The sequence below is a fragment of the Crinia signifera genome, chromosome 3 (genome assembly GCF_055691185.1).
Source record: "Crinia signifera chromosome 3, ASM5569118v1, whole genome shotgun sequence".
Taxonomy (NCBI): domain Eukaryota; kingdom Metazoa; phylum Chordata; class Amphibia; order Anura; family Myobatrachidae; genus Crinia; species Crinia signifera.
The window spans coordinates 991,840-1,015,419 of NC_139219.1; the positions used below are offsets into that span (position 1 = coordinate 991,840).

A 23,580-nucleotide genomic window follows, 5' to 3' on the forward strand; every position below is an offset into this window, starting at 1 on the left:
GACCCTCCTTGTGGCACTACAGGGACCAGCATGCCCTCTGCTTTAGTCTTTAGTGTTCTGTTGCGGCTAGCTGCAATAAACTCTTTACTGATTGTTAGGACACTACATTGAGCTTATGACAGAAGGGAATCGCTCTTTTCCCCATTCAGTGGCCATAGATGAAACATGGGATTTGCAGTCAGTGTCCCCCTGGTGGCAGCAGGTGCGAACTGCATGTGTACAGTCAACAAGCAATGGAGCAGCATTATTATCTGCTCATGTTGGACACTCAGTTGCTGCCAGCATCACAAATGCCCTGGTAGAAAAGAAGGTAAGTGTGTGGCATGTTCTGCTAATACTCGGCCTCGCTGGTTGCTGCAGTCTCTCTTCTAAGTATGATTATTTTCTCCTAATTAGTGGCCTGATTCGTAGTTGGATGCAGCGTTGATCGCAGAATCTCCGTATGTTTTCTGTCCAATCAACCAAATGGTTTCAAGATAAAGCTGGCCATACATCTACAGATTGATTGTCCGATCTGGCTGGTAAGAGCAAAAACCTGGAAATGGATGAGAGCAAATGACAGTTGACCATTTGCTTTGAAATGCTGGAAAACTGCCAAAAACTGTCATTCAGATATTACCAGGTTTTTGTTCCAACCGGCCCAATCTGACAATCGATCTGTAGATGTATGGCCAGCTTAGGTCTGGCAATGGATGGAAGGAAATGACAATCAACCAGAAAACAGATCTAAATGTTCCTTTAGACAAATAGGTTAAATGAGACGGTGCCAGCAAATTGGTTGCATGGACAGAAGGTGTTTGGCCAGGACGGTGTGCGCACAGAGGGGGAAATTTACTAAAGGAAATTTGTAAAAAATAGGTGTATTTGTATCCAGAAATACACTTATTTTTGACATTTACTATCCCGAAAATACGGCAATTCGTATTCGTATTGATAGCACATCAATATGACTACGAATTGCCGTATTTTCGGGATAGAAAATGTCAAAAATAAGTGTATTTCTGGATACAAATACACCTATTTTTTTACAAATTTCCTTTAGTAAATTTCCCCCAGAGTCTCAGTACCACGGTTCCTGGGCGGTTAGAGGAAGGTGCTATATGTGGATACACCCGGATGGTCCATCTTCTGCACCATACTCTGACAGAGAATCTGTGCCTGATCTATGGAGCGATGTGGGCATAGCTGTACGCCAAGGAATAGTTCTAGTGGTATTTCCATAAAGTCAGGACTGGTGAAATCATGTACTGAGCGTTTCTGCGGTACCCGTGCACTATAACGCTCTCCGCTATGGTAAGGGTTAGGGTTCTAGCGGTATAAGCGATTCCTAACACTTTGCTGCGGATATAGCCCCATCCTTTATCGTACTGCATAGAGTCTGTCCCTGAGGTCATTAGAGCAGATCGCAGGGGAGTGAAGTAATATCGGAACGGGATGCGGTCATTTGGTCTACTGCATTATGGTCGACAGTCATTAGGTCGAATCCATTAGGTAGACATGCTAAAAGGTCGACATGACTCTAGGTCGACATGGGAAAAGGTCGACATGATTCTAGTTCGAAAGGTCATTAGTTCGACAGGTCATTAGTTCGACAAGGTCATTAGTTCGACATTGTCTATGTCGACATTCACAAGGTCGACATGGAGTTTTTCACTGTTTTTTGAGCCAACATGTGCCGACAGGCGGTATTTCATGCCCTACCATCCACTAGGGCGTGGTGGGAGAATAAAATAGTGTGCCGAGCGTAGCGAGGCACCGTGCCCGACGCATCGCGAGCGCAGCGAGCGATGCGAGGGGATGCAGTGCACTTTAAACTGTGTCCATGTCGACTGTGTTGACATTCAGGTAAAAAAACCAGTGAAAAACCCCATGTCGACCTTGTGAATGTCGACATAGACAATGTCGAACTAATGACCTTGTCGAACTAATGACCTGTCGAACTAATGACCTTTCGACCTAGAATCATGTCGACCTTTTCCCATGTCGACCTAGAGTCATGTCGACCTTTTAGCATGTCGACCTAATGGATTCGACCTAATGACTTTCGACCATAATGCAATAGACCAAATGATCCCAACCCATCGGAACATATAGCCTTATAATGTCATATATTTCAATGGACATCCCAGGGGAAATGTACTAAAGCTTGGTATCAAATCGGTATAAATAGTGTTGTGTTATAGAGAGGAATCACACGTTTCTGTTTTACTTTTTTTTAGCCCCTTAAACAACATCCATTTATATTGATTTGATATGAGGAAAGTCCTATTCCTGCGGCGTGCCTGTGAACACCCCCCCCCCCTCATGGCATGCCTGTGACCCGCAGCCCTGCCACGTTCTGTGACACCCCCTCCCCAGACGCGTGTCCGCTGACGTTACATTACATGTTGTGTTAGTTCCCTAAGCCTCAGGAGGATGAGAGCGAGTCGATGACTGATTCCTGGGAAGCGCTGTCGCTGGACATCGAGTACTGGAAACTCTTACTGAAGCAGCTAGAAGATTGCCTTATCCTACAGACGCTTCTGCATTTTAAAGGGTCCAGGAAGGCAGCAAGAGTATCATCCCTCCAGGTGGAGCCACTGGAAAAACTCTCTGTTAAGAAACTTCTGGAGGGTGGGAAAGGTGACCAATCTCTTAGCACATATTTCCTAGAAGGAATATATATATGTATGTGTGTGTATATTTACATGTATGTATGTATGTAATGTCATTTCTGTCTATCTATCGATTCCAGGCAGTGTTGCTGGCACCGTGGCTAAGTGGGTGTTTAAACAGGACATCAGCCCGGAGTTGCTGAAACTAGGCCGGGAGAACAGAGACTCGCAGCGCGCACAGACGCCGCCGGGGGAATTGAGTTTGGCTGTTGCTGTGATGGAGATTCTGCCGTCAGGAGAAACAACAGAGGATTACCAAGGTGACCAAATAATGCATTGTCCAGTCCCACCATCCAACACGCAGTCCAGAATCTATATCCTGGCTGGGGCCACTGGGCCACGGATGGAGGCGGCATTAAGACAGGGCAGGCAGATAACGCACCACACTAGAGGGCGCTGCAGCTGCGGGGCGCTCACTCACTGACAAATTACCAGCGGTAGCTCCTTCACATACTGTGCTCCTGGTTGTTGGAGCCTAGCAGAGGGTGTCCTGACGGTGCTCATACCCAGCACCTTCCACCGGACAGCACAGCAAGGAGGCGGGTGGCCGCTGGCGGCACACATCAGGAGCACTGCCCATATCGCTGGCAGGGGGAGTGGGTTGTTGCTAGTCCTTTTTCTTCACCCCCCACTTCCTGCAGCACATCACATGTTTTTCCTCTTCTTTCCCTATCCCCCAGCCTGTCTAACCCTCCTCAGATGTGCCTGTGGACCCCCCTCCCCCCTCTTCTCTGTCTGCAGACCCCTCCCTACCCCTGCAGGCAACAGCCTGCCCCCCTGCTCCCTCCTGTGCCTGCAACACCGTCACCCACCCCTGCAGGTTACTGACTGCCCCCCTGCTCCCTCCTGTGCCTGCAACACCTTCACCCACCCCTGCAGGTTATTGACTGCCCCTCTGCTCCCTCCTGTGCCTGCAACACCTTCACCCACCCCTGCAGGTTACTGACTACCCCTCTGCTCCCTCCTGTGCCTGCAACACCGTCACCCACCCCTGCAGGTTACTGACTGCCCCCCTGCTCCCTCCTGTGCCTGCAACACCGTCACCCACCCCTGCAGGTTACTGACTGCCCCCCTGCTCCCTCCTGTGCCTGCAACACCGTCACCCACCCCTGCAGGTTACTGACTGCCCCCCTGCTCCCTCCTGTGCCTGCAACACCTTCACCCACCCCTGCAGGTTACTGACTGCCCCCCTGCTCCCTCCTGTGCCTGCAACACCGTCACCCACCCATGCAGGTTACTGACTGCCCCCCTGCTCCCTCCTGTGCCTGCAACACCGTCACCCACCCCTGCAGGTTACTGACTGCCCCCCTGCTCCCTCCTGTGCCTGCAACACCGTCACCCACCCCTGCAGATTACTGACTGCCCCCCTGCTCCCTCCTGTGCCTGCAACACCGTCACCCACCCCTGCAGGTTACTGACTGCCCCTCTGCTCCCTCCTGTGCCTGCAATACCTTCACCCACCCCTGCAGGTTACTGACTGCCCCTCTGCTCCCTCCTGTGCCTGCAACACCTTCACCCACCCCTGCAGGTTACTGACTGCCTCCCTGCTCCCTCCTGTGCCTGCAACACCTTCACCCACCCCTGAAGGTTACTGACTGCCCCCCTGCTCCCTCCTGTGCCTGCAACACCGACACCCACCCCTGCAGGTTACTGACTGCCCCCCCTGCTCCCTCCTGTGCCTGCAACACCGTCACCCACCCCTGCAGGTTACTGACTGCCCCCCTGCTCCCTCCTGTGCCTGCAACACCGTCACCCACCCCTGCAGGTTACTGACTGCCCCCCCCCCCCCCTGCTCCCTCCTGTGCCTGCAACACCTTCACCCACCCCTGCAGGTTACTGACTGCCCCCCTGCTCCCTCCTGTGCCTGCAACACCTTCACCCACCCCTGCAGGTTACTGACTGCCCCCCTGCTCCCTCCTGTGCCTGCAACACCGTCACCTACCCCTGCAGGTTACTGACTGCCCCCCTGCTCCCTCCTGTGCCGGCAACACCGTCACCCACCCCTGCAGGTTACTGACTGCCCCCCTGCTCTCTCCTTTGCCTGCAATACCGTCACCCACCCCTGCAGGTTACTGACTGCCCCCCTGCTCCCTCCTGTGCCTGCAACACCGTCACCCACCCCTGCAGGTTACTGACTGCCCCCCTGCTCTCTCCTGTGCCTGCAATACCGTCACCCACCCCTGCAGGTTACTGACTGCCCCCCTGCTCCCTCCTGTGCCTGCAACACCTTCACCCACCCCTGCAGGTTACTGACTACCCCCCTGCTCTCCTGTGCCTGCAATACCGTCACCCACCCCTGCAGGTTACTGACTGCCCCCCTGCTCTCTCCTGTGCCTGCAACACAGTCACCCACCCCTGCAGGTTACTGACTGCCCCCCTGCTCTCTCCTGTGCCTGCAATACCGTCACCCACCCCTGCAGGTTACTGACTGCCCCCCTGCTCCCTCCTGTGCCTGCAACACCTTCACCCACCCCTGCAGGTTACTGACTACCCCCCTGCTCTCCTGTGCCTGCAACACCGTCACCCACCCCTGCAGGTTACTGACTGCCCCTCTGCTCCCTCCTGTGCCTGCAACACCGTCACCCACCCCTGCAGGTTACTGACTGCCCCCCTGCTCCCTCCTGTGCCTGCAACACCGTCACCCACCCCTGCAGGTTACTGACTGCCCCCCTGCTCCCTCCTGTGCCTGCAACACCGTCACCCACCCCTGCAGGTTACTGACTGCCCCCCCTGCTCCCTCCTGTGCCTGCAACACCTTCACCCACCCCTGCAGGTTACTGACTGCCCCCCTGCTCTCCTGTGCCTGCAATACCGTCACCCACCCCTGCAGATTACTGACTGCCCCCCTGCTCTCTCCTGTGCCTGCAACACAGTCACCCACCCCTGCAGGTTACTGACTGCCCCCCTGCTCTCTCCTGTGCCTGCAACACCGTCACCCACCCCTGCAGGTTACTGACTGCCCCGCTGCTCCCTCCTGTGCCTGCAACACCGTCACCCACCCCTGCAGGTTACTGACTGCCCCCCTGCTCCCTCCTGTGCCTGCAACACCGTCACCCACCCCTGCAGGTTACTGACTGCCCCCCCTGCTCCCTCCTGTGCCTTCAACACCTTCACCCACCCCTGCAGGTTACTGACTGCCCCCCTTCTCCCTCCTGTGCCTGCAACACCGTCACCCACCCCTGCAGGTTACTGACTGCCCCCCTGCTCCCTCCTGTGCCTGCAACACCGTCACCCACCCCTGCAGGTTCCTGACTGCCCCCCCTACTCCCTCCTGTGCCTGCAACACCTTCACCCACCCCTGCAGGTTACTGACTGCCCCCCTGCTCCCTCCTGTGCCTGCAACACCTTCACCCACCCCTGCAGGTTACTGACTGCCCCCCTGCTCCCTCCTGTGCCTGCAACACCGTCACCCACCCCTGCAGGTTACTGACTGCCCCCCTGCTCTCTCCTGTGCCTGCAACACAGTCACCCACCCCTGCAGGTTACTGACTGCCCCGCTGCTCCCTCCTGTGCCTGCAACACCGTCACCCACCCCTGCAGGTTACTGACTGCCCCCCTGCTCCCTCCTGTGCCTGCAACACCATCACCCACCCCTGCAGGTTACTGACTGCCCCCCCTGCTCCCTCCTGTGCCTGCAACACCTTCACCCACCCCTGCAGGTTACTGACTGCCCCTCTGCTCCCTCCTGTGCCTGCAACACCGTCACCCACCCCTGCAGGTTACTGACTGCCCCCCTGCTCCCTCCTGTGCCTGCAACACCGTCACCCACCCCTGCAGGTTACTGACTGCCCCCCCTGCTCCCTCCTGTGCCTGCAACACCTTCACCCACCCCTGCAGGTTATTGACTGCCCCCCTGCTCCCTCCTGTGCCTACAACACCGTCACCCACCCCTGCAGGTTACTGACTGCCCCCCCCCTGCTTCCTCCTGTGCCGGCAACACCGTCACCCACCCCTGCAGGTTACTGACTGCCCCCCTGCTCTCTCCTGTGCCTGCAATACCGTCACCCACCCCTGCAGGTTACTGACTGCCCCCCTGCTCCCTCCTGTGCCTGCAACACCGTCACCCACCCCTGCAGGTTACTGACTGCCCCTCTGCTCCCTCCTGTGCCTGCAACACCGTCACCCACCCCTGCAGGTTACTGACTGCCCCCCTGCTACCTCCTGTGCCTGCAACACCGTCACCCACCCCTGCAGGTTACTGACTGCCCCCCTGCTCCCTCCTGTGCCTGCAACACAGTCACCCACCCCTGCAGGTTACTGACTGCTCCCTCCTGTGCCTGCAACACCGTCACCCACCCCTGCAGGTTACTGACTGCCCCCCTGCTCCCTCCTGTGCCTGCAACACCGTCACCCACCCCTGCAGGTTACTGACTGCCCCTCTGCTCCCTCCTGTGCCTGCAACACCGTCACCCACCCCTGCAGGTTACTGACTGCCCCCCTGCTCCCTCCTGTGCCTGCAACACCGTCACCCACCCCTGCAGGTTACTGACTGCCCCCCCTGCTCCCTCCTGTGCCTGCAACACCGTCACCCATCCCTGCAGGTTACTGACTGCCCCCCTGCTCCCTCCTGCCTCCCCAAGTCCATCTGTCTATGCCGTCCATCCTATCTGTCCTGGTAGCGTCTCTCCTGCTCACTCCCTTTCTCTTCATCCTCTCTCTTCCCGACACTCACTCTCCCTATCTTTCCCTGATGCTCTCTTTCTCTCCCTCTTTCTTTCTGACTCTGTCTATCTCTCTGACACGCTCTCACTGACATTTGCTCTCTTGCTCCCCTCTTTAATTTTCCCTCCTTCATTGACACTGTCTCTCACTAATACTTGCACTCTTTCCTCCTTCTATTGTTCCGCCCTCTTTCTCTTACACCCTGTATCCCTAATTTCCTATTCCCCCTTCTTAACCCATTCCTTTCCGAGTTCTCTTTAAACTCCTCACCACCACCTACAAGGCTCTCTCCTCCTCCACCGCTCCTTACCTCTCTTCACTGATCTCTATCCACACTCCCTCCCGTCCTCTTCGCTCCATCACTGACCGCCGACTGACCTCTCACCTAATCACCTCCTCCCACTCCCGTGTCCAAGATTTCTCTCGCGCTGCCCCCCTGCACTGGAACAACCTCCCGCCACCCATCAGGCTTTCTGATTCCCTTACCTCCTTCAAGCGCTCCCTCAAAACCCACTTTTTTCGACTAGCCTATCCCTCCTCCTAACCTCTTTTGATCCTCCTATCCTGCCTCCGTTCCCCTCCGTTCCTACTTATCCTGTTGTTTTTTCGTTCTTCCACCCACCTATTTTTAGTATGTTAACTCTTATGAGTAGGGTCCTCCTTCCTCACGTACTCACCCTACCTCATTACCTCACCTGTGCTCCTGTCCTGTTCTTCCCTTCCTCTACTTCATCTTCAGTCTCCTCGACAATTTTGACACCTACTTCTGAACTGATGCTGATTTTAGTTCTACCAGCTATACCCCTATTCATACTGTATTTTTCAACACACCCTGTACGTTACCTTGTCATTTGTTTTTTGTTTGCTATGTACGGCGGAGCGGACACTTTGCGGCGCCTTATAAATAAACGTACTACTACTACTTATCCATTTTTCGTCCTGACACCGCGCCTCTCTCTCTCTCTCTATCTCTCATTTTCTCTTTTTTGAGGAAACACTTTGTCTCACTCTCCTGTCCCTAAGGGGCATTGTAATGACAATGGCGGGGTCCCTATTAAGATTTTTCTATGGGGCCCTCAAGGTTCTAGTTACGCCCCTGGTAGGCAGATGGTTTGTGGTGCTTCAGATTCCTGGGATTGCCAGCTGAGCTTCACGATGCAACTGAATATGTGTTTGAGGCCGCCCAAGACGGTGCTCACTTTCCAAGCAAGGAGTCAGCTGTTCCTTGGAATCTTTCCTTCTATGTTCTTTATAAGACTGGGCTGAATGCTATTGCCCACGCTACTGGTGGGAGAACCTATAAACAATGGGGTCTGCATTTCAAATATATTTTTTTCTTTCTCCTCCACTAGGTGGGATTGGAGTGCTTTACAGTTGGGATAGAAGGAGCATGGGCACTTTACAAATTAGTGTGGCTAGCTCCTCCCCTTTTACTTCACCCCAATGCAATCTTAAATTGTGTCCTGCAGGAGCTGGTCACATTTTTTTTAGCCCTATTGGGTTTTTTGATTTTTTTCAGTTTTTGCCTTCAACACAGACGCTGCCATGGGGTCACTTTCGCCACTGCGTGCAGTGCGAGCCAGAGTACCTGCTACTGTAACCACGATTACAGTGTGGACCGGATGCTGCTCTGTGCGGCACACATCCGCCGCCTGCATCTGGGCAGCAGTAAGTATACCCTGGCTCCCAGCTAGAAGGGGGTCCGGGAAAAAAGGCAGCATTTCAAGTGTGCATTTTAAAACAGGTGCCATTGCAAGGGGGCGTGGCCAGCAGCGGCCTATTTACACTGCGTGCTCTGGCTCCTAGCTTCCCCAGCATTTCATCTGGTGGTGGCCATTTTGTAAAGCTCATTCTGCTGGAGAAGTATCTGAGGTGTCCTGTACCCCAGGATCTGTGAGTCAGACAGTGGGGTGTAGTGGCTGTGTGTAAATTTGCTGTCATATTGATATACCATAGCACTGTTGTGACACTGTGGCATAGCCTTTCCTTTGTGCTTCTCTCCTAACAGTGTATAGAGTGTTGTGTGACTGTGTAATGCAGGGGTGGCCAAACCGGTCCTCGAGATCTACCAACGGTCCATGTTTTCCAGATCACCTAGCAGGTGCACAGCTGTCGGTCACATTTTCAACCCTGCTGCATTCATTCCTACTATAGATCCACAGGTTGCCCGGAAAACATGCACCGTTGGTAGATCTTGAGGACAGGTTTGGCCACCCCTGGTGTAACATGTCAGGAGGCACTTCTAAGGTGTAACTCTAACCTCACTTCTCATTCTGAGGGAGCCTTGTTCTCTGATACATGTGCAGCAGCCCAACAAGATGTCCCTGTGTGGGCCTCACAGTTATCTGATGTAATGTCTCAATAAGCCTGTGAACTAACAGCATCTCAAAGAGACCGAGAGACTGCTAGAACACAACAAGGAGACTTGTCTGCAGCTGTAGTAGGACTTGGTCTCACTAAGGCCCTGGTCCCTAGTAGTGTGTCTTCACAGACCGCTCCCCCACCTCCATTATTGGATAAGAGCTGTTTCCTCAGGTAATACAGTCACATGACTCTGGGGATGACATGCCTGCATTAGAGGGTGAGGATCACCCGGAGATTTTTATCCTCTTACCCTTTCCCTGCTGATAGCAGGAAGTTAAGTGAGATTACCCCGAGTGTGGACCCATCGGTTTCCAGAATCAAAAAAGCTTGTTCTTCCTGTTCCAGGGGCTAAAAAACCCTGACAGGAAATTAGAAACATTAAAAACTATCTATACTGCTGCCAGTGTCTTAAAACATCCAGCACAGGTGGGCTGTTGGGTATCCTTAGCTCTGGAGGTCTGGGCTGGCCAGATTTCCAGAGATTTACAATCCAACCCAGACGCGAGGGACCTGGTGGTTTTAGCTGATCACATTTGTGACACATCCACTTATGTCATAGAGGCCTCTACCGGTTTATGTATGGTCGCGATAAGAATTTCATCTGTCTGTCTCAGCGCATCAAGCCAGTGTCTGAGTCTAAGCAGGCTGTGGAAGCTTTGCCCTTCAATGGAGGTTTTTTTTCGTCCTGAACTGGACAAATGGATCTCTCATGCAACTAGAGATAAATCTCCTTTTCTCCTTCCTACTTCATGGCAGCCTTAACAATGTTAATGTCTATAGACAGCTTGTTTTTTCTCTCATGACCCTACCCTTACTCCTCCTCCACATGGTATAAATGCCCTTTCCTCCTCATACCCCTCAGTCTTTTTCCTGTGTCCTTAGGAGTAGGTTAGGTTATTGGTTTGTTATTTTTTATACCTTTACTGCTGCCTGGTTATGCAGCTGTCCCTGGGTCAGGTGGTGTTGGGATGGTGGTGCCTATATCCCGGTATTCTGGTCCCAGCCGGCGGCATTGACTATTGGCGTTCATAGCGCATGTGGAGCGGCATGTGTAGTTCTTCCGGAGAAGCCGCATGACGTTTTCCGGTGCGAGTCTGTGACGCACTTCCGCTTCCGGGGTAAGTGAAGCGCCTCATGCGTTCCACTGAGGCGCTCCGTGCGTTACACAGCACTTCCGTCTCTGCCTAGCAGCGGAAGTGGCTATATCAGTGTGGGTACAGTTTAAAAGCAGACTTGTGGCTATAGTTTGTGCTGTCCTGCAATGGAGGAAGCCTCTAAGCTTGTTGCGCTGCCCAGGTAAGTCCTCACTTGAGGGCTGGTTATATAATATTTTCATGCTGATAGTATTGTTTCATCAGTAAATGCCTTCTGCACCAAGGAAGAAAACTTACAAGAAGAAATATACTTCTAAACAATGTCCTGCTTGTGATAAAGCTTTTATTGGAAATATGGATGAGATATTATGTGGAGATTGTACTTAAGCGAAGTCTCCTTTACAAACTGCTACCAAAAAAAAGAACAATAGACTGCGCTAATAGTAGATGATGAAGTGAAAATAATTAAATGCCAGTAACCTAAAATTTAAACATGATTTAATATAGAGATAAACATATATAGCAGCTTAAATTAAAAGGTAGATGTAATTACATATATTGTGCACATAAAAAACCAACAATAAATAAATGGCATAAAAAAGATGTATGGGGGGATAAAAATTAATCCAAGGTGACTGAAAAGATATATATGTCCATACGGTACCGTATATTGGGCAGTGAGTCCAGCTAAATGGGGGGCACAACGTGATGTGTCCACTTGGATCCGTTCCTATTTATGCCTTCAATAAGGAGGACCTGGATGGCTGGGGGAGGGAATCGCAGCTTGGTTTTTCTGGAGTAAATGGAACTCCTGCTGTTCCTTGAATGCCAGGGAAATGGCCTGGTTTTGGGTCTTCTCCCCAGATTGTTGCCAAAACAAGGTCTAGAGGCTGGTCCGGTCTCTCAGGTGGTCAGAGTTGTGTGTAGCTTGTGCTGGAAGTCAGTCACTTGGATGGGAGCACCAACGCGTTTCGCTCTGTAGTAGAGCTTTTTCACCTTGAAAAAGGTGAATATCAAATATCTGTAGATGGGTAGGGAACTGGCTGTGTAACAAAGAGTGGTCGTGAACAGTGCCGTTTCAAATATGATACCAGTACTAAGTGGAGTGCCACAGGGTTCAGTTCTAGGGCCCGTTTTATTTAACATTTTTATTAACGATATTGGGATGGGGTTACTCAGCAATGTATCCATCTTTGCAGATGATACAAAACTGAGCAGAGTTATTAAATCATCAGAAGATGTCACCACGCTTCAAAATTATCTTGACAATCTAGATGAGTGGGCAAAAAAGTGGAAGATGAGATTCAATGTGGACAAATGCAAGGTCATGCACCTTGGGAGACATAACCAGTGTGCTAGTTATAACCTAAGCGGGGATGAATTGGGTAATTCAGTACTCGAAAAGGATCTAGGAGTCCAAATAGACAACAAACTAGGGTGTAGTGCTCAATGTAATATAGCAACAAAAAAGGCCAATAAAACTCTAGCATTTATTAAAAGGGGCATGGAAACTTGGGATTCAAAAGTAATTATGCCTCTGTACAAATCATTGGTTAGACCGCACCTCGAACACGGATTACAATAAAAAGGACATCATAGAATTAGAAAAAATCCAAAGAAGAGCAACAAAGCTTATTAGGGGAATCGAGAATTTAAGCTATGAGGAAAGATTAAGCAATTTGGGACTATTTACACTAGAGAAGAGACGTTTTAAGGGGGGACATGCTCAATATGTATAAATAAATTAAGGGCCAATATAAGGAACTGTCAAACACCATTTCTTTCTGCTAGACCGGAATCTAGGACGAGAGGGCACGAGTGTAGATTAGAAGAAAAAAAGATTTTGTTCATCTAGAAGAAAAATTTTCTTTACAGTCAGAACAGTCAAACTTTGGAACTTTCTTCCTTAAGAAGTGGTGTCGGCAGACACTATAAATACATTTAAAATAAGGTTGGATAAACATTTATTGGTTAAAAACATCCACGCGTACGAATAAGTAACATAATCTGTCTTTAAAATATCAGAACATACTATACAACAAGGGATAAACTATTAAAAACATAGGTTGAACTAGATTGAAGCAAGTCTTTATTCTGCCTCACCTACTATGGAACTATGTTGTGCACCAACAGAGAAACAACCCTTTTCTTTGTGATCAGTGGAGTTGTCTTCAGATGCCTGGGTGCTGGTCATCTATTGCAGAGGTTATGCCATCAACCTCTGGATTCTGCCACCCCAGCATTTGTCCACCACCACCCTTCCCCATGATATGGACAAGAGGGTTGCATTGGACCAGGTTATCAACTCTTTCCTTATGGGTGGAGTTATTGCTTCAGTTCCTGCAAAAGATTGGAAACTCCAAAGATTTTACTCCAAATTATTCCTTGTTCAGACCAGCTCGTCCGTCGATTTTGTTATGCATGAATTTGTTAGGGAAGCGAAATCCCTCTCATCTCAGTACTCCTCAGTCTCTGGTAGCTTGTTTCCAATCATCTCCTCCAAGGTCAAAACTTGGTCACTAGTTTCCTAGTTACATCACATCTTCAGCTCTGTGGTTCAGTATGCTTGAGCTCTGAACTATCCTTAAGGCTCTCTTGTTGGCCCAGCCCGTTCCAGCCAGTCAGCAAGTTTTTTTTAATTGACAACACCGTGGCTGTGCATATGTAAATCATCAGGTCAGCACAAAGTGTGTGACAGCCATATCAGAAGAAGCCCAAATCCTTTCCTGGGCAGTGACCTTTGTTCCGGTGCTCAAGGAAGTGTTCATGCCAGGTGTGCACAATTGGGAAGCAAACTTCCTCAGCAGAACGTTTCTCCTGAGGGCATGGTCTCTCATTCCAGAGGCTTTCTAAAGGTTAGTTTGGAAGTGTGGCCTTCTTCTGTAGGTAGATCTCATGGCCTCTCGACACATCTTCAAGGTTCCACAGCTTTGAGCACGTTCCAGAGATTTGCTGGCTTTTGCAATAGATGCCATTACAGTTCTATGGGATTTATATTTAGCGTATCTTTTTCCACTGATCCTTATGTTGCCTCTGCTAATCAAGTGCATCAGAATCAATGGGTGGTGATAATGCTATTGGCTCCAGACTTGTCACACAGGTTTTAGTACTGCATTGAAAATGTTGGTACGTCCCTGGTGGCGTTTTCGATTTCAACCAGCCCTGCAACAACAAGGTCTGTCTCTATACATGAACCTCCCTGGGTTGGCTTTATCTACCTGGTTTTTGAAACTGAGCTTTTGGAAACGAAGGGTTTTTCTGCCTTGGCAACTCACATGATACTGCAAACTCTGGAAACTATTGCCACAGAGTATGGAAATGCTACATCTTGTGGTGTGACCAGAAAAGGGTTTGTACTTCTATGTTAGAAAGTCGATGACCCCCCCCTCCCTTTTGGACGCCCAGTTCTGCAGGCTGAGCATTTACTCCTGTGTGGGCGGCTATTGAATCTCTAGTGTTTGTCCAGTGTCCCAGAGTCTTGCTGCAAGCTGGCCTTTGGTTTTTCTCCATACAGAATTATTATATTGCACTAACACTTTACCTGAGTTACTGCTACTCCTTACTGGACTCTCTTAAATTAGTGCTGGCGTTATGGGTTTGCCAGCGGAGAAGATTATGTCTTCAAGTGACTACTCCAGCCCCAGCGTGCTATCCCAAGGTCCAATATATTCGATATGCATTTGACTTACCCCAGAACACAATGTATACTACAAATATCTGCTGAGCAGTATTCAGGATCTTACATGTAACTCTCTAATGTTCTATTATCTTTCCCTTTTAGTTACCGAGCTGCTGAATTTAGTGTATGAGCATTTCCCGTGTAGCCTGGACCTGGATGTGTTACATGCGCACTGTTGTTGGGAGTATGTTGTTCAGTGGAACAAGGACCCAGAGGTAAGTACATAAAAGATATCATGTGATTATATACAAGGGTTTAATTATTACTGTAATGAGAAAACAATAACTGTCATTTCCTATGATAAACCCTCACGGATCAGAAGAACTGTATTTCTTGTATGGTGTCAGGTTCCTGACTCTGTACGTTCTCGCCCTGCAGGAAGCTCAATTTCTGGTCCGATCTGTCGATCATTTGAATAGTATCCGAAATGCTCATGTACAGTTTGGTATGTAAAATACAAATGACATCTCCTGCACCTCATTTCATTCTGCATGTGCTTATACTGTAGTATACACTAGGGATGCCAATCCCGGGGCATTTTTTTCAATCCCTGAATTCTGGATTGAAAAATGCCCAATACCGGAATCCCAGGATTGGCTTCCCTAATAAAAGAAACCCATGGGTGGGCGATGGAGCCGGGCATGCGAATGCAGCCAGGGTGGTTGATCGATGGAGCCGGGCATGCGAATGCAGCCAGGGTGGGTGGAGGTGGGAGGATAGCGTGCCTAGGACGAGGCTGCCGGGGAGGGGAAAAGCTGTGCAGAATCTGAGCACCCGCAGAAACGCTGCCAGTATTAAACTGCGCATGCACAGTCTAATCCCAAAATCCCGGGATTGGAAACACCAGTGTTTTAGGGGCCAAATACTGGAATCCCGCCAATCTCGGGATTGCCCACCCTAGTATACACCAGTAGGGGTCATTGTCATAGCGAATCATTCCCTCTCCTCATTCTGTGTGTTTATAGTATACACCAGTAGGGGTCAGTGTCATAGCGAAACATTCTCCTCATTCTGTGTGTGGTTATAGTATACACCAGTAGGGGTCAGCGTCATAGCGAAACATTCCCTCTCCTCATTCTGTGTGTGGTTATAGTATACACCAGTAGGAGTCAGCGTCATAGCGAAACATTCCCTCTCCTCATTCTGTGTGTGGTTATAGTATACACCAGTAGGAGTCAGCGTCATAGCGAAACATTCCCTCTCCTCATTCTGTGTGTGGTTATAGTATACACCAGTAGGGGTCAGTGTCATAGCGTAACATTCCCTCTCCTCATTCTGTGTGTGGTTATAGTATACACCAGTAGGGGTCAGCGTCATAGCGAAACATTCCCTCTCCTCATTCTGTGTGTGGTTATAGTATACACCAGTAGGGGTCAGCGTCATAGGGAAACATTCCCTCTCCTCATTCTGTGTGTTTATAGTATACACCAGTAGGGGTCAGTGTCATACTGAAACATTCTCCTCATTCTGTGTGTGGTTATAGTATACACCAGTAGGGGTCAGCGTCATAGCGAAATATTCTCCTCATTCTATGTGAGGTTATAGTATACACCAGTAGGGGTCAGCGTCATAGCGAAACATTCCCTCTCCTCATTCTGTGTGAGGTTATAGTATACACCAGTAGGGGTCAGCGTCATAGAGAAACATTCCCTCTCCTCATTCTTTGTGTTTATAGTATACACCAGTAGGGGTCAGTGTCATAGCGAAACATTCTCCTCATTCTGTGTGTGGTTATAGTATACACCAGTAGGGGTCAGCGTCATAGCGAAACATTCCCTCTCCTCTTTCTGTGTGTGGTTATAGTATACACCAGTAGGGGTCAGCGTCATAGCGAAACATTCTCCTCATTCTATGTGAGGTTATAGTATACACCAGTAGGAGTCAGCGTCATAGCGAAACATTCCCTCTCCTCATTCTGTGTGTGGTTATAGTATACACCAGTAGGGGTCAGCGTCATAGCGAAACATTCCCTCTCCTCATTCTGTGTGTGGTTATAGTATACACCAGTAGGGGTCAGTGTCATAGTGAAACATTCTCCTCATTCTGTGTGTGGTTATAGTATACACCAGTAGGGGTCAGCGTCATAGCGAAACATTCTCCTCATTCTATGTGAGGTTATAGTATACACCAGTAGGGGTCAGCGTCATAGCGAAACATTCCCTCTCCTCATTCTGTGTGAGGTTATAGTATACACCAGTAGGGGTCAGCGTCATAGAGAAACATTCCCTCTCCTCATTCTTTGTGTTTATAGTATACACCAGTAGGGGTCAGTGTCATAGCGAAACATTCTCCTCATTCTGTGTGTGGTTATAGTATACACCAGTAGGGGTCAGCGTCATAGCGAAACATTCCCTCTCCTCATTCTGTGTGAGGTTATAGTATACACCAGTAGGGGTCAGCGTCATAGCAAAACATTCTCCTCATTCTGTGTGTGTTTATAGTATACACCAGTAGGGGTCAGCGTCATAGCGAAACATTCCCTCTCCTCATTCTGTGTGTGTTTATAGTATACACCAGTAGGGGTCAGCGTCATAGCGAAACATTCCCTCTCCTCATTCTGTGTGTGTTTATAGTATACACCAGTAGGGGTCAGCGTCATAGCGAAACATTCCCTCTCCTCATTCTGTGTGTGTTTATAGTATACACCAGTAGGGGTCAGCGTCATAGCGAAACATTCCCTCTCCTCATTCTGTGTGTGGTTATAGTATACACCAGTAGGGGTCAGTGTCATAGCGAAACATTCCCTCTCCTCATTCTGTGTGTGGTTATAGTATACACCAGTAGGGGTCAGCATCATAGCGAAACATTCCCTCTCCTCATTCTGTGTGTGGTTATAGTATACACCAGTAGGGGTCAGCGTCATAGCGAAACATTCCCTCTCCTCATTCTGTGTGTGGTTATAGTATACACCAGTAGGGGTCAGCGTCATAGCGAAATATTCCCTCTCCTCATTCTGTGTGAGGTTATAGTATACACCAGTAGAGGTCAGCGTCATAGCGAAACATTCCCTCTCCTCATTTTGTGTGTGGTTATAGTATACACCAGTAGGGGTCAGCGTCATAGCGAAACATTCCCTCTCCTCATTCTGTGTGTGGTTATAGTATACACCAGTAGGGGTCAGCGTCATAGCGAAACATTCCCCCTCCTCATTCTGTGTGAGGTTATAGTATACACCAGTAGGGGTCAGCGTCATAGCGAAACATTCCCTCTCCTCATTCTGTGTGTGGTTATAGTATACACCAGTATGGGTCAGCGTCATAGCGAAACATTCCCTCTCCTCATTCTGTGTGAGGTTATAGTATACACCAGTAGGGGTCAGCGTCATAGCGAAACATTCCCTCTCTTCATTCTGTGTGTGGTTATAGTATACACCAGTAGGGGTCAGCGTCATAGCGAAACATTCCCTCTCTTCATTCTGTGTGTGGTTATAGTATACACCAGTAGGGGTCAGCGTCATAGCGAAACATTCCCTCTCCTCATTCTGTGTGTGGTTATAGTATACACCAGTAGGGGTCAGCGTCATAGCGTAACATTCCCTCTCTTCATTCTGTGTGTGGTTATAGTATACACCAGTAGGGGTCAGCGTCATAGCGAAACATTCCCTCTCTTCATTCTGTGTGTGGTTATAGTATACACCAGTAGGGGTCAGCGTCATAGCGAAACATTCCCTCTCCTCATTCTGTGTGTGGTTATTGTATACACCAGTAGGGGTCAGCTGTGTATGTTATACACAAACTGCTGGTAACACACTGCTCCTGTACTCTGTATGTTATACACACACTGCTGGTAACACACCGCTCCTGTACCCTGTATGTTCTACACACACTGCTAGTAACACACCGCTCCTGTACCCTGTATGTTATACACACACTGCTGGTAACACACCGCTCCTGTACTCTGTATGTTATACACACACTGCTGGTAACACACCGCTCCTGTACTCTGTATGTTTTACACACACTGCTGGTAACACACCGCTCCTGTACCCTGTATGTTATACACACACTGCTGGTAACACCGCTCCTGTACCATGTATGTTACACACACACTGCTGGTAACACACCGCTCCTGTACCCTGTATGTTATACACATACTGCTGGTAACACACCGCTCCTGTACTCTGTATGTTATACACACACTGCTAGAAACACAATGTTTTCTTGGTTTTCTAGGTCTGTCACTGATGATGTGGAACACGTTTATTATAAAGCGCTTTTCCTCGGCTGCATATCTTATGGACAAGGTGACTGCTCCGTTATAGAAGGAATAATAAGAGATAGTATCCATAATTTCAACAGGAGAAAGTGATAAGTAAGGCTCAGCATGGGTTCGTCAAAAATAGATCATGTCAGACTAATTTAATTAGCTTCTATGAGGAAGTCAGTAGGGGGCTGGACTTAGGGAAATCTGTTGCTGTAATACTGCTTGATTTCGCTAAAGCTTTTGACACGGTGCCTCATAAAAGGTTATTAATGAAACTAGGTAATTTTGGGTTAGGAAATAATATTTGTAATTGGATTAAAAACTGGTTGCACAATCGGGGACAGAGAGTGGTGGTAAATGGCATACATTCCAGCTGGGGTAAGGTCCAGAGTGGAGTCCCGCAAGGTTCAATATTGGGACCCACCTTGTTTAATATATTCATTAATGATATTGGAAGTGACATAGTGAGTAAAATTGCAATATTTGCAGATGACACGAAGTTGAGTAAGGAAATTAACTCAGGAGAGGATGTGGAAACACTATAAAGTGACTTAAACTGGAAAGGTGGGCAGAAAGATGGAAAAAGCAGTTTAACGTTGAAAAATGTAAAGTAATTCATTATGGGAACAAAAATGAACAAGCTACTTATAGGCTAAATGGAGTTATTATAGGGAATTCTGCTGTAGAGAAGGACTTGGGGGTCATCATAGATGAAAAATTGGGTAATAGTTCACACTGCTCAAGTGCAGCAGCAAAAGCAAAACGGACACTGGCATGCATTAAAAGGGGTATGGATTCAAGGGATGCCAATGTGATAGTGCCTCTTTACAAGGCATTGGTGAGACTACACTTGGAGTATTGTGTTCAGTTCTGGGCACCGCACCTTAAAAAGGACAGAAATGAATTGGAACAGGTACAGAGAAGGGCGACTAAGCTAGTAACCGGTCTCAAATCACTAGAATATAGGTAGGTAGGTAACAGGCTGAATATGTTATCACCTGAGAATCGGAGGTTGAGAGGTGATATGATTACTATGTACAAATACAGGATTGGGAATCATATAGAACTGGGACATGATTTGTTCACTAACAGGCCTATACTTAGGACACGCGGGCATGTACTGAGGCTCGAGGGAAAGAAATTCCGTACTGAATTAAGAAGAGGATTCTTCACCATTAGAGCAGTAACATTCTGGAGCTCATTGCCGGTGGGGTGGTTACAGCAACTACTGTTAATGAATTTACATCAAAACTGGATATATTTCTTCTGCGGCAGACGTCAGGGGCCAGAGGGATTACATTGGGTAGAGAGTGAGGTCACGACCTTTCCAGCACCAGAAAGGATAAAACTTCTGGACTGCCCAGAGACAGCCCTGGCTCCTCCCCTCCTCTACCCCGCCTCCTAGGCCTGGCTCCTCCCCTCCTCTACCCCGCCTCCTAGGCTAGCTTACTTTCAGTTTTGATTGTGCTGGCAGGAGCCAACACGCATTTTGAAAGGGCTGCTGTTAAAGCAGCTTAAACTTCGTTTTTATTCTTATTTTTACACTGACTATTGGTCAGTGACAGAGCAGCAGCGCTGGGGGTCTGTTAGACCCCGGCACTGCGCTCCATCACCCGGAACCCGGCAGCCGCACACCTCCCACGTGGCTTCCACAGTGTTGGTGTTCGGCTGGCTCCGGGCACTGAGGAGAGCAGCCGCGACGTGGACCGGGACTTCAGCGGTGACAACCGCTTTCAGGTAACGCGCTCCCCGCCGGGAGTGCGAATGCGCCCGCAGGTATAGCGGCTGAGCAGCTCGGCGGGAGGGATCGCCGGGCTGCACTAGCAAGCGGCAGAACCGCCGCCTCTCGTAGTGTTGTGCACTCTGTCCCGCTGGACCACCAGGGAGACTTTGAGTGTTGGCAGCGGCGTCGGTATGCGGGGCCGCCCGGCAAGCGCCGGATCCCCGCCATTTTACCGACGCCGCATGAGTCATAAAATCCCGGTGGCCATTTGCTAGTAGGGGGAAGGGAGCCTCTCCTCACACAGCCCCTCCCCCGGAGACAGGAGCTAGGATGTACCCACGGGGTTTCCAGCCCTGATCTCTTCCTTCCTGCCTGCTGCAAGTGTAAGAAGGACACAGAGAGCTCTCTGCCAGTCTGGAGTTCCATCTCTTCACTGCCGGGCCATATGGGCAAATCCCACCTGTACCTCTCCTACTGGAGCACAGGGTACAGTACTTTATGCTCCTGCCGGCCTTTGTGCTTTGCGGAGCTCAGTGCCACTTTTATTATTATTCGCATTGTGCTATGTCTCATAACTGTGTTAACACCATCACTGCATGTCAGAAGTATAGGTGTTAGCTGTACCAGTTTAGCTGCCTCTTGTACAATCTTAGAGGACAGCGATAGTGACACAGGAACTCCTATATTGGTGTCCTGCACACATTGCAAGGCTGGCCCAAGTACCACCGGCCAGCCTGGGCATATGAGTATAGCCTGATGGCGCGGCTACCCTTTCAAAAAGGGACGCCATTGTAAGGACAGGAGGGGAGCTTACCGCAGGGTTTGCTCCCAGAGACCATGGTACTTTCCCAGCTATCACGCGGTTCTGTCGGTCATTTTAACATACTTTTCGCCATTGCACGCTGCTGGAGGCTCCTGACTACTAATGCCAGGGCTGTGCTCAAGCTTGTCCTGGTTAACTGCATATTGAATGCAGCTGCTCCCCCAGGTTCTGTGTTCAGACAGTGGGGTTTAGAGCATAGTGGGACAGTATTGGGCTGTATGTAAATTAGGTCATAGCACTCCTGTACTACAGTATATACCATGGTGTTGTTGATTGGCCTGTGGCAGCTCATCTCCTTATACTGTCTCTCTTATCCAGTGATTCTATCTCTGGTTACCTATACCTACTCTCTCTCCCTGTGTGTGTGTGTGTGTGTGTGTGTGTGTGTGTGTGTGTGTGTGTGTGTGTGTGTGTGTGTGTGTGTGTGTGTAGTGTATATATTGGCAGGTGGAAAGTGTATAACTCAGTTTACACTGTCATCTGAGGCATGTCCCTGTTGCCTTAAGGTGCCCATACACTAGTAAGATTTATCTTCAGATCTGGCTGGTTAGAACAAAAACATGGTTATGGATGAGTGACCGTTTGGCAGTTTTCCAGCATTTCCAAGCAAATGGTCAATTGTCATTTGCTCTCATCCATAACCATGTTTTTGTTCCAACCGGACAGATCTGCAGATAAATCTGCGTGTGTATGGCCACCTTTACCTTGGGCTCTGAAGTGTAATTTCTCCACAGGATAACCTTCCGTATTCCTGGTCATTGGAAGTTGGAACATTGCACTGTCACATACAGAGCTGGTTGTGGTGTGTACGCACAATACAATCCAGTGTGGGATCTGACTATGTAGTCGGATTTACATTAGGATCACATGCATGTAGCATGCAGATCGCACATTTGAGATAATGTGACTTAGTATTCCTCCAGGCCTCTAGTAGCCTTGCACCCCAGCGGGGTAGCATTTTTGGGAGATGCAGCTGTGGAGGTGCAGTACGAACTGTGTAATGGTTAACATTACTACCTCACGGCACTGATGTCAATCTATATTCATACCACACTGGATATGCCCAATATCGTTTGAGATCACATGGGAACACCAGCTGTTGTAGATAACATGGGTTCCATTCAAACAATGCCATTACCCTAACTGTGTGGAGTTTATGTATGTTCTCCCCGTAATTGCGTGGGATTACTCCAGGTACTCCCGTTTTCTCCCACAAACAATTCGGTTTGTCATTTCTTATGGTTCTCCTTTAAGTTATGTTAGCGGAGTAACACTGGCTGTAGCTTTTATAACTAAAAGCTAATATGGCCTTGACTATGCATCCCTTCAGGGACGCAATCTCACTTTGGTAGACGTTTTACTGGTTGCCAATGTTGACGGCCTTGTTCATTTCAGCGCCACCATATGCTATATACCAATATGTTGCCTCTTAATCTGTACGACCTATTGTATAGGGGTACATGAATGCATATGTTTATGCTTGTAGGCATTTGTGTATGTACATGTGTATATATATACATGTACATACACAATATATATATATATGTGGATATATATAGCGGTGCTGGGCCAGCATTCTCGCTTCTTACATTCAAACAGCGGTTCGATATAGTTTCCTGTTTGTTTGTTTTCTAATGTATCTACATACACATACATTATAACCAAAACTGATCCTTTTGGTAAATCCGTGTTTTATACACGCAACAGTACATCTTAAGGCATAGACTGGATAATGCTATTATGGAAAAGATGCTTCTGTCTTGAAACCTAAGTGAAAAAGACAGTCCTGTGGGATTTCTGCAAGGTAGAACCTTGGTTTCTAGGTCACCCTGTGCAGGTCCAGTCGGGTGATGCAAAAAGGGTGTTTTTTTATCAACCACTAGGGTGACACTCTGAGTGGGCCGGCTATGAGCCTACGGCCACACCACCCTGAACACGCCTGATCTCGTCTGATCTTGGAAGCCAAGCAGGGTCAGGCCTGGTTAGTACTTGGATGGGAGACCGTCTGGGAATACCAGGTGCTGTAGGCTTAGGCCTCCCGCTTCTTCCAATGGGTGCAGCGCAAGATCCCGGCCTTGTTGGCAAAACTATACCGGCAGATGGACCCTCCCTTCGGAGGTGTTCCTGTGGTTGGTAGGCCATTGGGGTGGACCAATGGTGGATTGATGGCTTTGCGTCACATTTACCAGGTCACCCTGTATGTGTCCAGGTCTCGAGACCCTGCAGGTTACAGAGTCCACGCTCTGTTATGTCAGTCCAGTGGCTATTCGTTCGGAGGTAGGCTTTTCCCCATTTTTGCTCCTCCTCAAAGTAATTTGTACATTAAAAGTGGAGGTGGGGGCACCTTAATCCAGGAGAATCTGGTTCTCGGATCTGTG

General features: G+C 49.0%; 1 protein-coding gene and 1 non-coding gene across 3 annotated transcripts in view; both read left to right on the top strand.

Moving 5' to 3' along the window:
* Nucleotides 1-23,580, top strand: part of RAB3GAP2 (RAB3 GTPase activating non-catalytic protein subunit 2) — a 270,922-nt gene that overhangs the window by 179,773 nt on the left and 67,569 nt on the right. For both annotated transcript variants that reach the window (XM_083175131.1, XM_083175132.1), the window contains exons 23-28: nt 150-310; nt 2,397-2,622; nt 2,735-2,914; nt 14,556-14,668; nt 14,832-14,898; nt 18,626-18,696. In XM_083175131.1, the coding sequence (XP_083031257.1) occupies nt 150-310; nt 2,397-2,622; nt 2,735-2,914; nt 14,556-14,668; nt 14,832-14,898; nt 18,626-18,696 (818 nt within the window). The remainder of the gene's footprint in view (nt 1-149; nt 311-2,396; nt 2,623-2,734; nt 2,915-14,555; nt 14,669-14,831; nt 14,899-18,625; nt 18,697-23,580) is intronic.
* On the top strand, nt 23,114-23,232 carry LOC146066072 (5S ribosomal RNA). Its single transcript, XR_014472826.1, has one exon. It is a non-coding gene; the product is annotated as a 5S ribosomal RNA (ribosomal RNA).